Here is a 16815-nt window from a genome sequence, read left to right as displayed (position 1 = left end):
GCGCCACATACAAAGGACATTGTCTGATTGAGAGTGTGTTTACAAAGAGTTGGTCGAGAACATTATTCATAATCTGACAATTGATTTTGAGACTTAATAAAAAGGATAATACGCATGGTACTTGTATTGTTTGGATTAAGCATGCTCTGGCGTTTTGACAATTGGCAATTCCCCATAATATAAAACTCTAAGCAGCAGGATGTTAATGCACAGAAGAGTGCTAAAAATGATCTATAACTATGGCCAATGCAGTAATGATGATTTATTAAATAAGTAAGATTAAGTAGCCTACAATAATCAATGCTGAGATAAGAACCTAAACATGATTTCTTAAAACAGATTTCTAAACATATGAAATGCATGTCCTATGTAGGTTATCTATTGCGCATAGGTAAATAAAAACTATAAAACAGTTTTCTAACCCATAGAAATAACATGCACTCCCCTCCCCCATATTCATATTCTGCCCCCAATCTTCATTTACAATTTATTACACATTAACCATTAGTTTCCACTGTGAATTATTTACTTTTAGTTAAATTAGACATACTAAAATTAGTAACAAAAAATTAGAAGTTGACTCAATTACATTCGCATTTATAACATTGAGGGACCTAGGTCAGTCACGAGTGAATTTTGGTATTTTCCCTTATTTCTTTAAGTTAAAACAAGCAATAAATCGCTTCACATTTTAAACAAGTATCAAAAGCCCAATAATTGTCCCAAAAATTATCCATATATTGTGGCACCTTTAAATCAAGTAGCTTGGCAGTTTGTGTCTAATAATTTCAGTCTCTATAATGCCCCAATGATATATATGAGAGCTAGTATGAGATTTGCCATATCTTCATATGTTATCACGGGCATGCTCGTTGGTATTTTTAAAGCTAAGTGCATATAGTGCAATTAATAGCCTAAGTTTACACTGTATGAGTACCACATGTATATCAATAAACACTATCAGTATCAGACGTATTTTTATGATAAGAGTTGGATAATCGACTCTATTAATTAGTCCCAGTACAGCTTCTCTACTATGTGTGTGTTATACAAGAAATGTTTTTCAACACGGTATATCTTTATAAAAAAAAAACAAGAGGGAAAATTGGGCTATTTAACAAACAGTCCCTCTTATTATCTTCAATCCTAGCCAAAGAATGGTTCAACCCACACAACCCAGTGCTCCAATAACCTCGTCACGAGAGTGGTTTAATCTTAACAGTAAACTCACTATACGCGATAAAGTGAAAAGTGGCAACAATGTAAGAGAGCCTTTTGAAAAAATGTTTTCGAAACGCAACAGACAAATATATAAACCCAAGCCCAACCCCGATTAATCTGAGCCGTTTGATCAACATAAGGATCAACCGGCACAGATAACCTTCCTTAATTAAAATTCTAACTACCCCCCCCCCCACCCTCATTCTTCAACTTGTCTCGTCATTCTTTCATCTAAAGGAAACTTTCCCCTTAATACTCTTGCCTACAAAAACTAATCAGAAAGGATCCGTTCTCTGTCTCTTATAAGGAATCCATTTTAACTTGCGCTCTCTTTCTTTTTGACATCAAAGAGAATACGACGGATAATAGTTCCAACAAATCATTCCATAATATTCCGACAGCCAGCAGCCTCAAAAAATAACCGTATTTCACTCACACACAAGCCGACAGAACACACATACGGATATACTCACCACCTTCCCAGACCAAAAGGTCGCAGAAACATCATCGATGGTTTATCCAGGTCAGCTAGTATCAAAGTGGGGTTGTTCAAGCTCGTAAGGCGATCAACGGTACGGGGACCAAAAACGCCATCTATAAACCCCACATCGCACAATCTATTGGTTTCCTTGGGTTTACTATGCTTAGACGTCAACGATCTCTCGAGGAATATATAGTCACAATCATTTGGCGTAGTTGAGGTCTGTGAACCATTGTTGTTGAGGCTACGAAACAAGCAAAAAGATATGAAAACAACCACATAGAGGGTGATAGGGATTGGGATAGTATGCAAGTCAATGCTTGGAAAACACACATAAGGGGATATAGTAATCCAAAGGGAAGGGAAGACATAATAACATGCTAGTAAATACATTTAATTACAGATTTCGCAGAGAACCACAAATAAAGCAGGCTAGCAGATGTAAGAATTGAAATGTTGTTGGAGCTTTTGATGAAACTAGGACATACCAGTAAGAGAGCAAGAGCGGGATGTAAAGACAAAGTGATTACGCAATATTAGCCTGGCTTACAGCCGGCTAAATATAGGCAAAGAGCAGAGACAGCAATAAGAGCAAAAGAGAAGAAGAGAAAGAGCAACAGAGAATGTAGAAATGAGAGTATTCAGTGATGTGTGTCCTCTTGTTTTGCTAGTGAAAGAGTAGAAGTATTTATAAGTTCTGGAAACCGAGTAGAAAAATAAGTAAGAAGTAAAGTGTATTGTAATATATAGCAAGTAAATACAATTAGAACTCAAATCAATGTAAGTACCATTACGTTGAAGGTTCTTCTTTCTGTATCCTTTCTCTGAGTTCTTTGGGAAACACTAATGGTTCCCTTCTGGTTACCTATCTCGGAGGATTCTCTAAGTTTTTATCAATTTAAGGCACTAGTAACAGGATGCTATGACAATAACCACGCAGAAGAGACTAATTGAACCGAGATATTCTAAATTCGTCAATAGATTATTTATGACAAGGGTATTGCTAACCGTTTTTAAAAAGAACTTTATCTTATATTAGTTCGCCGTCTGAACGGGGATGCACCTTTTTAGGCACACTCTTTAACAAGTACAGTTTCTGAAACCTTCCTCAAAATCGTTTGTCATTATTCGACTTTAACGTATAAATGAAAGGAAACCAGTTAATCAACAATGTGACTAACCCCTTGGATATTTAACCATTGGTTGAAGCGCGACATAGTTGCCCAAGTGAATACATATATAGCGTGCATGCATTGTGGTCGTAAGTATATGCTGAATTTTTTGATTGAAAAAATCCAGTAAGAATCCCACAATAAGTAATGCGCAGGCTGGATAAACAATCTGATACAGTGATTTAAGGCAGATGTCCAACAAGTAAATCTCTGTTTTTCCCATTGAGGGTTTATTGGCTCTGAAAATTATACAAGAAATCTTAGTGAACTCGAGCTGTTAATGTTTCAAGATTAGTAGTATCATGTCTAAACAGTCTTAAAAGGAAAAAATACACCTAACATCCTAAGTTGGAAAATCATGATTCCTATAAGGGCATATTCAATACATGGTTATGAAGAAAGCGCTACAACATAACACAATATATATTCTAAGACTTAATAAGAACCGTATAGTCACAATCTCGATAAAGCTTTTGCCAACGTTGAATTCAAAGTGGCAAATCTATTTTTTCCTTGTTTCCCAAACTATGATCTTCTTGGAATTTAAAGGGATAACCACCATTAAGACCCGAAATCAGAAAACCCTAGTATATAACATTAGGAGTCATGTGAGTCAGTGGATCGAGATGAACCCAAAAGACAAACACAAGGGTAAAGATTAGTGAAACATGAACGCAAATGCAAGACACAGGAAAAAAGAGGCAGGGCTTTCAGGGTTCTAAGTCTAAAAATTAGTGCGTTTCACACAGATACTAGTACGATCAATAGGGTAGACATATACATCAAAGGAGACGAGAGCCATATAAGCCCTAATGGGAAAAACAGAGTAGAGAATCACTAGATTCAAGCCATTCGTGAAATCAAACACATATACTGACCCAATCACAAGGAAAGGACTTCAATCAATGGTAAATATGAAGAAAATCAGGAGATGGGTTTTAAAAATCGATAAGAAAACATTTTGAGAAAGGGTTTCAGAACCTAGTTAAAAATGAATGGTCCGTCAGAAATAGAAGTTTTTTAAAGGAAACATCCATAATAAACTGTAATATGCGTAGATCTTTTACTGTAATCTATAAATAATCGGAGGTTCCAACATTAGGGTTTCAAGAAAACCTCGAGAGAGATAAGAAGAACCTCAAACTTACTGGTTCGATGCCTCAAGGGGGGTTGGTGGGGGCGTGGGTCCACAGGCCTCACTCGAAATCAATACTTCGAGGCCTGAGAGCAAACCGGAACACCATAGGTGTGAGTAGACGGTTGCCCGCCCTTTCGAGGCCTTACGGATGACAATTTACCAGCATGAGATGAACCATACGAAGCAGAGGGTGAAGGAATCCATGGTCTTCGGGTGGGAGAAAGGTCGTCGGAAAATAAAGGGATTCGTCGAGAATGGGGAGAGACAGAAGTCTCTAGAAGAGACTAGAGATAGACAGAGAGCAGAGTAGCAGAGATGAGAGACAGTGAAGAATGAGGGGGTGGGAGGGGGGGGGGGTATTTAGAATTTTAATTAAGGAAAGGTAATCTGTGCCGTTGATGCTTATTTTGATCAACGGCTCAGATCAGAGTTAAATCGGGGTTGGGCTGGGTTATATTAGGGATTGGGCTGGGGTGTTTTAATTGGGTATTGGGCCAATTAAATCTGATGGGGTGTGTGGTTAAATTGGCTAGGATTGAAATAATAAAGGACTGTTTGTTAAATAGCCAATTTTCCCTCTTTTATTTTTTATAAAATAGTTAAAAAAGATTTTAAAACAAATTAAAGGTACTGGACTAATTAATAACGTATAAATATTAATCTAAAAATACTGTAAATGATTTTACAATTGTAAAATGCTGCTAAACGTAAAAATAGGCTATAATTGCAACTATATGCAACTTAGCTTTAAAAATACCAAACAAATGCGTAAAAAATATGCAAAAATTATCTTAATTATATCTTGGTGTAAATATGAGAATAAAAATAGGTTAATCACAAAAAGGATAATTTTTTGGGACAATTATTGGTTTTGTACTGCTAAAATGGACAATAAATTGCTTTTAAACTTTAAAAATAAGGGAAAATACCAAAATTCATGCTTATATATGCATGTACATGCTATTTTGAGACTATTTTGAGTATATAAAAATACATGGGAAAAATTGGGTATCAACAGCCATCTGCAAATAACATGCACCACAGCACCTCTCTTTGTATGTGGCGCGTCAGCGCATCGATCGCCAAGGTAAATAAAAATGGACTGAGAGCTGACCATTGATATAAACCTATCATAACTGGAATGTGTTCCGAGTTCCCTCCCACGGTCCTCACTCGAGTCTTAACTCCATCATACATGCCCTTAATAGCCCTAATGTAAACCAGAGGAATGCCTCTAGCCTCCAAAAATCTCCATAGAACCTCCCATGGCACTTTATCGTAAGCCTTCTCTAAGTCGATGAACACCATATGTAGACCCCTCTTCCTCTCCCTATACTGCTCCATCAACCTCCTAACAAGATGAATAGCTTATGTAGTCGAACGACCTGGTATAAATCCAAATAGTTCCCAGAAATATCCACAATCCTTCTCATTCTCAGCTTCACAACCCTCTCCCAGACTTTCATAGTATGGCTTAGTAACTTGATGCCCTGGTAATTGTTGCAACTTTGGATGTCACCCTTGTTTTTATACACACGGGACCATCTTAATCCATCTCCATTATTCGACATCTTCTTCGTCCTAAAAATGATATTAAGCCCATAAAGCCACTCCAAGCCCACCCTGCCCACGCTCTTCCAAAATTCTATCGGGATCTCGTCAAGGCCGGTTCCTCTCCCCCCTACTCATCTTACACATAGCCCCATCAACCTCATCCACTCTTATACGCCTATGATGGTAGGCTATAATCTCATGTTTTAGTCGATTATTACATTCCAATTTACTGCACTTTAGTTGAGTTTGAGCTTTAATCGCTAGTATTTTGCACTAATTATGTGTTTTATGCCTTGCAGGAGTGATTCCGAGCTATGTAGATATTATGGAATAAATTCAAGTAATTTGGAGCTTTGAAGTCTGAGTAAAAGCCCAAGTAATTAAGCCGGGATCATGTTCGGGGATCAGCAGATGATAGTGCAACGAAACGAAGAATCAAGAAGGCATATTGCACTTTGTCTAGTACAATACACATAACTTTTCGCTTAGAACTCCATTTGGAACACAACATGGTGAAATGTGCGCGGCAAGCGCGTCCACGCACTAACCGCCCATATGGGGCAGAAAGTGTGAAAAGTGCGCGGGTACCCTTCTAGGTGCGCGGCCGCGCACGTCCTGTCCGGAAAAAGTATCCTTTTTCGCGTAGGAGAAGGTGTAATTATTTGGGCCCGACCCTACTTGGTATATATACATGGAAAAATGATATTTTGAGGACTTTTGACATAATTTAGACCCAAGGAGGCTAAGGAGAAGTTGGAGAAGGAAGAGCACAAGAAATCTATCATCCAATCCCAACTCAAGAAAAGGGTTTGGATGTTTTATGTTTTCTTTTGACTTAAACTTAATTGTGATGAATTACTCCATGTCTATGGAACAGTTCTCTTTAGGGTTTGATGTATTTGGTGTATTTATATTTGTTTTAGATAATTAACTCTAGTTTTATGTATTGACTCGTATTGGATGTTTTAATCGTTGCTGCTATATTCACTAGTTCATGTAATCGAGAAAGGCATAACTTGTGATATTGTCGCTTTATATTTTTTTGGTTGAAGTCTTTAATTCTTCTTAGTAATCGAAAGAGGCTAGTTGAATTGTTGATTGAACATAGTTAAGAGAATAATTGAGAGAGGTTCTGATGCATCCTAGGAAGCTCAACTCTATTCAAGGACAAGGATGAAGCTTTGGAATCTCAAAGAGAGCCTTTAACAAGATGTCAAGCTAAAGAGTTGCAAAACAAGGTCATTAGGCTTCAAGTGCAAATAAAGAAATTGCTAATTGGGAGGAAGAAGAGCTCAAGGATAAAGGTTGTGAATTAGCTAGGTGTTATAATTATTTTATGGCTCAAATTTATGTCTATGAAGAGGAGTATTGGATCCCAAGAGACATCCTTTGAAGAAGGTCCTAATCAGTCCACCTTTGGACCAATTTGGCACCTAAAATGGGTCCAAACTTGCAGCCCATGAAGTCCTATGTAAAGTCACATTTTTATAACATAAAAAGGACTTAATTGATGTCCAAGAAAGGTAGAATAGTCGTGCTAGATGTTGAGTGCAAGTTGGTGCCAAGTTGCTTGCAAATTTCCTTCAAGATTTCCAAGATTCTATCCAAGATTGGTTTGGGACTTATTTCCATATATTTTGGGACTATATTTATTGCTTTCCTAGTTAGTTAAGGTTATGTTTTCCTTTTCCTAAGATTGTTGGAATTACTTTCCAAGAATGGCTTGTTTTCTGTTTCCTAGTATTTTTCTTTTCCTAAGTTAGTTGGACTTGTTGTCCAAAGTAGTTTAGGAATTTATTTCCTTATTTTTTAGCCTTAATTTCGTGACCCCCTCCTACCTATATAAGGGGTGTCTTCTTTGTTTTTATATTCAGATTATTCAGACTATTATCAATAAAAATTGTGAGATTTTTCTTGCATTCTTGTGTGTGGCTACTCTTGGATTTATTCTTCACCCTTCAAGACTCAACTTAAGGTGGTAAGATTAAACTCTTTTGAAATCTTTGATCACTTCTAGGTATTCAAGAAAGGTGATAAGTTTAGGCTTATTGTTGTTCTTGTTATTCTAAAGGGTCGGGTTTCATAATCTATCTCTTGCTTTTAATTCTCTACCAAAGGCGAATAGTTCTTTGTTAGCTAATTGTTGTTGTTAGGATTCAACTTCAAGAATAGACTTCTTGAATTCAAGAAACTCTTTCTTGAATTCAATCTATCTTTAATTTTCCGTCCTTTTTTGTTTCTTAATTTTTTTTTTAGCTTCCGCACGTTCTTGTTTTTCTTGTTTTTTCTTAGTAATTCTTGAATCCCCTAGCGTGTTGTTTTCAGTTTCTCCTAAAGACCAATCCACTACGAATTATTGCATATCTTCACATGCTTAAAATTGGTTTATCTTGTGAGGTTGAGACTTAATCGAGAGAGGAGTTTCTACTAAACAATTGAACTAATAACCAAGTGAGTTCGAGGGACTCACTTGAACATTAGAAGTGAATTATTTAGAGTTAAATCCCAAACATTTGTCTTGCACCTATCCTATCAACCCTATTTTCTCCCAATTGATATCTTCTTTTGCCTACTACTTGTGTTGTTTGTCATTAGTCAATAGTTTAGACTCTTAGTTAATTTTAGTTTTAAATCACATAATTCTCAATTGTTGATCATCTTGAATAGCAATCTAGCTACAAACTACGATAATAACAGTTTAACTCCAATCCCTATGGATGCGATATTATAATTTACTATATTCGACTAGCGAGCATATTTAAGTGTGTGTTTCAAGCTCGTCACAATACCCAAAGTCCCAACGATATTCGGAGTGTTCTAAGTCGCCTAGATCAATGTTCCTATCCCTTTCTTTGTTCAAGAGTTTATTAAAGTAAGTTTGTCATCTACGTCGAATAATTGCCTCATCCAACAAACCTCTGTCATCCTTGTCCTTGATGCACTTCACTTGGTCCAGGTCACGGGCCTTCCTTTCTCGCACTTTAGCTAGCCTGTACAACTTTTTATCCCCTGCACTACCTCCAAGTTCTGCATACAAGCGTTCACACGCAACGGTCTTGGTGTAGCAACTGCTAACTTCGCTTCCTTCTTGGCCATCTTATACCACTCCCTATTAGTCTTCCTCGCCTCCTCGTCCACGCTCTCCAGTATCTTCAGCTATGCCGCTTTCTTGGCCTCCACTTTACCTTGAACCTCAGTACTCCACCACCAATCCCTTTTACGGCCACTAGATGAGCCCTTCGATACCCTTAAAAACCTCTCTAGCAGCCTCCCTAATGCAACTCGTAGTCGCGGTCCACATACTACTAGCGTCCCCAGTACTCCTCCATGCTCCCATAGCCAACAACTTATCACTCAACTCTTGTGCTCTGTCTTTAGTCAAGTCTCCCCATTTGATCCTAGGTAGATCAAATATAACCCTCTTTCTTCGCTTCCTCATGATCTCCAAGTCCATGACTAGAAGCCTATGCTGAGTCGTGAGGCTTTCACTTAGGATGACCTTACAGTCCGTGCATAGACCTTTATCAGACTTCCGGAAGAGTAGAGAATTAATTTGGGTCCCGGCCATCGAACTCTAAAATGTGACCAAGTGCTCCTCTTTCTTCCGGAAATTAGAGTTAGCAACACCAAATCAAAAGCCTTAACAAAATCCAGCAGGGACATACCACCTCCGTATCTAACTCCGAAAACGAAACCGCCATGCACGTCATCGTAGCCCCCAACCGTCGCCCCAATGTCGCCATTGAAATCCCCTCATATGAAAGCTTCTCAGTGTGCGGAATACATGCACAACCTTATCAAAATCCTCCCAGAAACACCTTTTGACCTCCTCGTCCAAGCCTACTTGAGGAGCGTACGCACTAATCACGTTTAGAGTAAAAAAACCCAACCTGTCGTTCACCCTCCTAACCTCCAGCACTAACTACCGAACATCCCCATCAACGAAAATACTTACCCCGTTCTTGCCCCACGCGTCCAGAGTACAAAAGCTTAAACCCATTTACATCCCGTGCCTTATCCCCACTCTACAGACTTTTCCATCAAAATCCTATATTCCAAGACCCAACTCGCAACGTGGAGGCTTTTTTACTACCCTTACCCCCTTGTCCCTTAACCCGCACCCCCTTGAGGACCTACCAAAATGGTATGAGTGTGGTACATAACTCGCCATTAGAACAATATTTTGGTGAAGAGTACTTTTCTTTTTCTCAATCGGTTGTCCTTAGGTGTTCACGAAAAATTAAAAAATTGAACCAAACCGAAAATCGAATCAAATAGATACAAAACCCGATAATATTTTGGTTTAATGTAGTTTTAGTTTTAAAGTTTAAAAATCGATCAACTTTGACTTGGTTATGGAGCAAAAATACCAAAAAACCGAATCAAAATTTTGACTTGATAGGCCCCGTTGTCCGTAAAAAATTTCTTTTTTTCAATAAAAAAATAATTCAAAAATGTGTTTGTCCATGAAATTTTGCAAGTTTTTAGAAATATTTCAAAAGTGAGTTTTCAAAAACCAAAATGAAAACCACTTTTTCACAATTCGTTTTTCTCAATTTACTAAGTGAAATGCATGTCCAAATATAAATTCAAATTCCAAATACCATTTTTCAACCTAACTCCAAATACTAATTTTTTTCAAAAATTACAATTTTTATATCCCAACGCATACTTACAGCTTGTTTGGATGGTTGTTCCCCATTGTATCGTATTGTATTATTATCCCAAAACAATGTTTGTTTTGATTGTTTCATTAAAATTGGTTGTATTGTATTGTTAAATCCATTGTTCCGGAACACTGAAAAGTCCCTTTTTTGAAACAACTGATTGGTGTGGTGGGATTGTTTCCTATTTTTCTTTCCAATTATGCCCTAACTTATTACTCCACAATTCTATTTTATCCTTTAGCTTTTTTTTTTTTTTTTGTTGCTATTTTAACTCCAAATCTCCAACCTATAACCTACTTTATTTTTTTCCAGAACTTTTGCCGCCAACGTTAAAGGTGTTTTGCCGCCTTCTGTTTTATTTTTTCTCCTAATTTGCTTTTAACTCAATTCTAATTAGCTGTGCTCCTTTGTGTTGCCTTCTTCCGTCTCGCTCCTTTTTTCTACTTTCTTAAGGTGGTTTTGCCTTCTTCTGCTTTGTTTTTTAAAATTATTTTTATGCATATTTTTTGATAAATTTAATATTTAAACAATTGAGAGTATTTTAGTAAACTTATCAGTTACAGTATAGTACGATACAGTCAAACCAAACAACAAAAAGTTATTTAACAATATCAAATAATACAATCTATCCAAACATTGTATTCATAAAACAATACGATACAATATAATACAATACATTATAAAACGATGGGAAACAATGATGCTGTTAGTTTAATTTGACTTTAATATTTGAATAACCATGAACACCCCCAATCCCCGAAGAGACATTTTTTCCCTCACTTTGTTCAATTAACCTGCAAACTCTAGTGTCAAATGGCCTAAGCAGGATTCATTTCATGGCGATTGCTCCTTTTGCGTCACTACTACCAGCAAAACCCGCCATCTTCAGAGCTCCTCATTTCCAACATATTTGTACTTCTTCCACATTACTCCCATACCTTTCATCTCACCCTCTCTCAACTCTTTCACAGCTTTTCTCCAAACAAACCACCAATCCCACCAAGACCAACAAACCCAAAAATGGTAAACAACTCAATAATCCTCCCAAGCCCAAATCGTCATCATCTTCTTCCAAATCCAAAACAGCAGCAAACATGGCCAATCTCATCAACACAAACACATGGTCATCTAATCTTGAATCTTCACTTTCCTCCCTCACTCAACCTTCTCTCTCACACACCACTGTCCTCCACACTCTCCGCTTCATCAAGAAACCTTCTAAAGCCCTTCACTTCTTCACCTGGACCCAAAAGTTAGGTTTTTCACACACCCATCAATCCTATTTCCTCATGCTGCAACTTCTTGGCAATGCCCGTAACCTAAATTCAGCAAGAAACTTCCTTTTCTCTATACCCACAAGGTCCAAGGGTACTGTTCCCCTTCAAGATAAGCACTTTAACACCTTGATCCGGAGTTACGGTAAAGCTGGGCTTTTTCAAGAATCATTTAAGGTGTTTAAAACGATGAAATCACTTGGAATTTCACCCTCTGTGGTTACGTTTAACTGTTTGTTTTCAATTTTGCTTAAGAGGGGTCGAACTGGTATGGTCTATGACTTGTTTGATGAAATGCTTAAGACATATGGTACTAAGCCTGATCTATATACTTTTAACATTTTGATCAGAGGGTTTTGTATGAATTCCATGATTGATCAAGGGTTTAGGTTTTTTAAGGAAATGGAGAGGCACGAATGTGAACCGGATGTTGTTACATACAACACGATTGTTGACGGTTTGTGTAGGGCAGGGAAAGTGAAGATTGCGCATAATGTGTTAAAGGGTATGGTCAAGAGGGGTCATCAGTTGAGTCCTAATGTTATAAGCTACACCACTTTGGTTAGAGGGTATTGTAAGAAGCAAGAGGTTGAACATGCTCTTGATGTCTTTAAGGAAATGATTGATCTTGATTTAAAACCGACAAGTACTACTTATAATACTCTTGTACAAGGTCTTTGTGAGGCTCAAAAATTTGACAGAATAAAAGAGATCTTGGAGGGGACTCTTGGAGGTGGAGGATTTATTCCAGATACATGTACTTTTAACACATTGATTACCTATCATTGCAATGTGGGAAATTTGGACGAGGCAATGAAAGTGTTTGAGAGTATGTCGGACCTAAAGGTTAAACCTGATTCAGCAACGTATAGTGTCTTAATACGGAGCTTTTGTCAAAAGGGGTACGTTGATAGGGCAGAAAAAATATTTGATGAACTACTGAAGACCGAGGTTTTGCTCTGTGATGATGGCTGTAAACCACTTGTTGCTGCATACAACCCTATGTTTGAGCATTTGTGTAAGATTGGAAAGACAAAGCACGCCGAGAAAGTGTTCAGGCAGCTAATGAGAAGAGGAACTCAGGATCCTTTGGCTTATCGAATATTGATTATGGGGCACTGTAGAGAAGGCACATTTAATGATGCACGTGAACTCTTAGTTTTGATGTTGAGGAAAGATTATGTACCTGATATTGAAATTTATGAGTCTCTAATTAAAGGTCTGCTGCAAAAGAATGATCCTAAAGTTGCTTACGATACTCTAGAGAAGATGTTGAAAAGCTCCCATCTTCCGAGATCTTCAACTTTCCATCAAATCCTTACGGAACTCATCAAGAAGAATTGTGCAAGTGAATGTGCTTCCTTGGTGAAACTAATGTTAGATTACAAAGTTAGACAAAGCATTAGCCTTTCAACTGATACTGTGAGGATACTCTTCCAAACAGGATTAAGGGAGAGAGGTTTTGAGATTGTTAGGTGTCTTTACGAAAATGGATACATGGTAAATATGGAAGGCTTGGTTGTTTCGCTTTGCCAGTGTAGAAAGTTATTGGAGGCACGTGACCTATTGTTGTTCAGCTTAAGCAAGGATCATATTCTGAATGTAGATACATGCAGTACTGTTTTGTCTGCTCTCTGCAAAGCGCGTAGAGCTTCAGAAGCATTTCAGATTTACTATGAGTTGCTTGAGAAAGGAATCCAACAACCCTTAAAATGCTTAGAAGAGTTAGGACTTGTTCTTGAAACTGAAGGAAGAACTAAGGAATCTGAATTTGTTAAGAAGAGAATCTTAGGCCAATCACAATCAGATGGATTGGTTCAAACTTGTGCATCTGAAGGAGATCTCTGTATTGTGTAGCACATAAGAGTTCTACTGATTCTTCAATTATTATCTTAACCACATTTTGTTTGGAAGAATAATGGTTTGCATATGGTACTTAACTTACATGGTTAAGTCTGATCTGGACAGCCTTGGAAAACATTAAAGATAGGACTCAACAGTCCCTGAGGTCTCTGGTTCACCAAAATTTGTTGCATAATCATTTTAGCCTTTCCGGGGGTATTAAGAGAAATGGTGCAAGTCCATGTGGAGGGCCTGATGATAAACTGTACCTTGAATTTTATACATTAGAACTTTTTGCATTTGTAGACAATCTTCTCTAATATAAAAAAATGATCCAATTTTTGTTTGAGCAGAACATTCTCAACAATATGTTTCTCATGGCTAGTGCCTGTCATTTCTGGAATTCAAGTAGATGTAGTTTAGCTCTTTTTGACCATGGGATTAAAAATCTATCCGTACATGCTAAGAATTGACCCAGAGGGATGGTAGAAGACATGACAAACATTATTTAGCATTAAAGAGTTCTATTTCTCACAACATTTTTCATCTCAAAGTTTAAGCAGCTGATTATCTCACTGCGGATGCCTTTAGAGACAAGAGATTATCCAAATCTGTATTGTTTCCACTGTCATCCTGCGGGGGGCCAAATATCTCCCAGAACCTAATAGTCTCATCTGCTCCACCCGATACCACAGTCAAACCATCAGGGCTCTGCATGAAAGGGAAGGAATGTTACTGTCTCAAATTCTGAAAAAAAAAAAAAAACTATTATTCCTATTTTGTTTGATGTGTAAAGTCTCACCTGGGTGAGATGCAGAACTCTGGATGAATTAGCATGATGCAATGGCTCTCCTATTCTAGCCATGGAAGGATAACTCCATAAGCACAACTTACAACCACGTTCAGTCGTTCCAAATCCATGGCCACTTAATATCTCTTTGTGATGCCTGTTCCATTGAATCCCACAAATCTGCCAATTTCATTCACAGTAAGACCATGTATATGAGGAAACTTTGTATTAATCAACCTAATGATGGAAATTTGTGACACATCTATACTGAATCAACTGAAATATCATTGCCACCGTGGCTGGACATGTTTAGAAGACGAAACTACAGCAGAATATATTTTTTGGCAAAATATCAGAAAAGATATTCAGTCTAGTACCTTATATGCATATAATGCTATAAGATGGCAAAGTTGATGTTCAAACTTGCCTGAGATCCAGTTTCAGTGGTACTGATGCATGTCCCTTTCTTAGTGTTCCAGATCTTAAGACATCCATCATTTATTCCCCCTCCAGAGGCTAATACATCACTCTTATATGGACACCAAGCTATGGCCTTTACTGCAGCATTATGTTCATTGAACTTGTGCATATGGTGTCTTGAGCTCATCTTGCAAAAATCCCATATGTACACAAGATTGTCATTGCCACCACTAGCAAGTACATTCCCCGTGCTAGACCATTTCACGCCACACACTTCCCCTCTATGTACTCTCGTTAGAGAGACCACACTATTTCTCGCTCTCACTGCCAATTAGACGCGCAAGTAAGATTAGCTCCTGTTTTATAAGAGAGATTTATTAACTAAATCAGTATAAAAGAAAATTCTGCAGCTATAGACTTAGTTACCATCATGATTAATAATAGCTTTGTCTTTACTCCCTGAGGTTAAAATATGACCATTCCATGCAACACAACCCACTCTACTCTTATGGCCTTGCAGATCTCTCACCTAATAATGTGATCAAAGGAGTCGATTACTTAATCGAAACAAGAACATATTTTCTACTACAATGTGAACAACATTAACTAGTTCTTACAAGTTTGGAAGTCTCAGCATCCCAGAGCTGCAGTTTGGAGGATATACACCCAACTGCTACTATTTTTGCATCGTCAGACCATGCTACACTAGTCGGATAATCATGTTCGCGCTTCACTTCCATCAGTATCTGTGCTTTTTTCACTTCATCATTCAAGATGTATAGCTTTCTTCCTAGAACAACGGCAAGTAAGTTGGATTTTCCCCAATCCATGACATTTGAGTAATAGTCATCTGACAAGTGAGGAGCATCTAAAATTCGAGTTTCTTTCTGCAAAATAATCTCCCAATACGTTAAACGTGCATCCCTTGTGTCTAAAACAGTACACTGAAACAGTGGCGTAGCCACATAGAGTGAAAGGTGTTCAGTTGAACATTCTTAATTGGAAAATTATACTATGTATATAGGTCACAAAAATTACTTTTCATATATATATATATATATATTTTGAACACCCTTTGCAAAATTTGTGGCTCCACTATTGCACTGAAACTAGCAAATATTTTGAAAAGGTAACATGAAATTTTACCAAGCGAAACTTGTGATGCCGCCTATGGTCATGAGTTTGGAGGGGAATTTCTTCATCACTACGGCGCATTTCATCAATAAGACGGGTAGATTGTCTACTGGATTTGGGACTCCCTCTAAAAACCAGCATTCTGAATGGTCTTCCTTCCACATCCAACTTTAGATTTTCCTCCATCTTCCTTCTATATTCATCCTATATTAAAAAGGAAGGATCATACTAAACAAGCAATCAACTAAATAAATGTGGGGTTACAAATAGAAGATATTCGAGAAGAATTAAACTAACATTGAACTTGGGTTTTCCAAGAATATTGTTGGTTCTGTTGGTGAGTAAAGTGTGTGCTTGATCAAGATCCATTAGGCTTCTGTTGGGAATAAATCTATCTCCCTTCATCAACAAACAACATATATCCATTCATCAAATTATAGATTAGTAGTAGTAGTAATTAACAAAGGCAATAGGCAAAAACAATTTACAGAAAAGAGAACTGGGAAATTACAGGGAAGTCATAGTCCACTGTATTGCTGAGAAGACGAGTTGGAGAGTACCAATCTGGTTCAAGTCTTCTTAGGGAGTTGTCATTATTAATCTCATTCATTATCGAACAGTTCCAGAAAATCCCAGCTATATTTTTTTTATTTTTTATTTTCAGGGTGGGTTTCGATTGCAGTTAAACAAAGAAGAGAAGAGGAGGAAAGCTTCTTGAGAATGAGTTAATGGCTATTTCGCGCCAAATTAGTTTGTTTAACGGCTTTGCTTAGGGAGACGTCGGTTTGTTTATTTTCCCCACGGTAAGGTAGGTAATTTCTCTTCTTTAAATACTAGGCAAGCCTTTTGTAATTTTCTTTTTTCTTTCTCCTATTTTTCTCATCAACAGAACATCGTGAGATTCTTCTCTTTTGTATAATTAACAGGGAATAAGGTCTAATTGAACTGTACAAATGAGACCCTTTTCTCCTCGTGATTTACAAAACGGTTATCTTCTGTTTAATAATTACGAAAAAGGAACACTTGCAAGCTATTATTCAATGACGAATTACTGAATGTATCCCTCAGCAGGAAAAAAAATAAAAAAGTAAGATTTTGAGAAACAAGTATATGACGGTGCCA

The 16815-nt window shown here is 37.4% G+C and overlaps 2 protein-coding genes across 2 annotated transcripts; one reads left to right on the top strand and one right to left on the bottom strand.

The window, feature by feature from the left end:
* Positions 1 to 10986: 10986 nt before the first annotated feature.
* Positions 10987 to 13677, top strand: LOC109214212 (pentatricopeptide repeat-containing protein At1g02060, chloroplastic). Its single transcript, XM_019378110.1, has one exon. The coding sequence runs from the start codon at positions 11070 to 11072 to the stop codon at positions 13362 to 13364; it is 2295 nt and encodes a 764-aa protein (XP_019233655.1). The 5' UTR covers positions 10987 to 11069; the 3' UTR covers positions 13365 to 13677.
* Positions 13678 to 13746: 69 nt separating this feature from the next.
* LOC109214214 (cell division cycle 20.5, cofactor of APC complex-like) lies at positions 13747 to 16448 on the bottom strand. Its single transcript, XM_019378111.1, has 8 exons — positions 16205 to 16448; positions 15991 to 16092; positions 15706 to 15897; positions 15177 to 15446; positions 14986 to 15088; positions 14567 to 14883; positions 14152 to 14319; positions 13747 to 14060 (listed from the first exon to the last, which is right to left on the bottom strand). Exons 1-8 carry the CDS (start codon positions 16301 to 16303, stop codon positions 13917 to 13919), a joined length of 1395 nt encoding a protein of 464 aa, XP_019233656.1. The 5' UTR covers positions 16304 to 16448; the 3' UTR covers positions 13747 to 13916.
* Positions 16449 to 16815: the final 367 nt, after the last annotated feature.

This window comes from Nicotiana attenuata, unplaced genomic scaffold (assembly GCF_001879085.1).
Source record: "Nicotiana attenuata strain UT unplaced genomic scaffold, NIATTr2, whole genome shotgun sequence".
In the NCBI taxonomy this organism is placed as follows: Eukaryota; Viridiplantae; Streptophyta; class Magnoliopsida; order Solanales; family Solanaceae; genus Nicotiana; species Nicotiana attenuata.
Note: the sequence above shows the minus strand (reverse complement) of the source record. Positions and strands in the feature narration are given on the sequence as shown.

Coding starts and splice junctions, on each gene's coding strand:
- LOC109214212 (XM_019378110.1), top strand. CDS start 11,070: ATGGCGATTGCTCCTTTTGCGTCACTACTACCAGCAAAACCCGCCATC.
- LOC109214214 (XM_019378111.1), bottom strand. CDS start 16,303: ATGAATGAGATTAATAATGACAACTCCCTAAGAAGACTTGAACCAGAT. Junction 15,089..15,176: donor ATGCTGAGACTTCCAAACTT/GTAAGAACTAGT, acceptor TCACATTATTAG/GTGAGAGATCTGCAAGGCCA. Junction 14,884..14,985: donor AGCTATTATTAATCATGATG/GTAACTAAGTCT, acceptor TCTAATTGGCAG/TGAGAGCGAGAAATAGTGTG.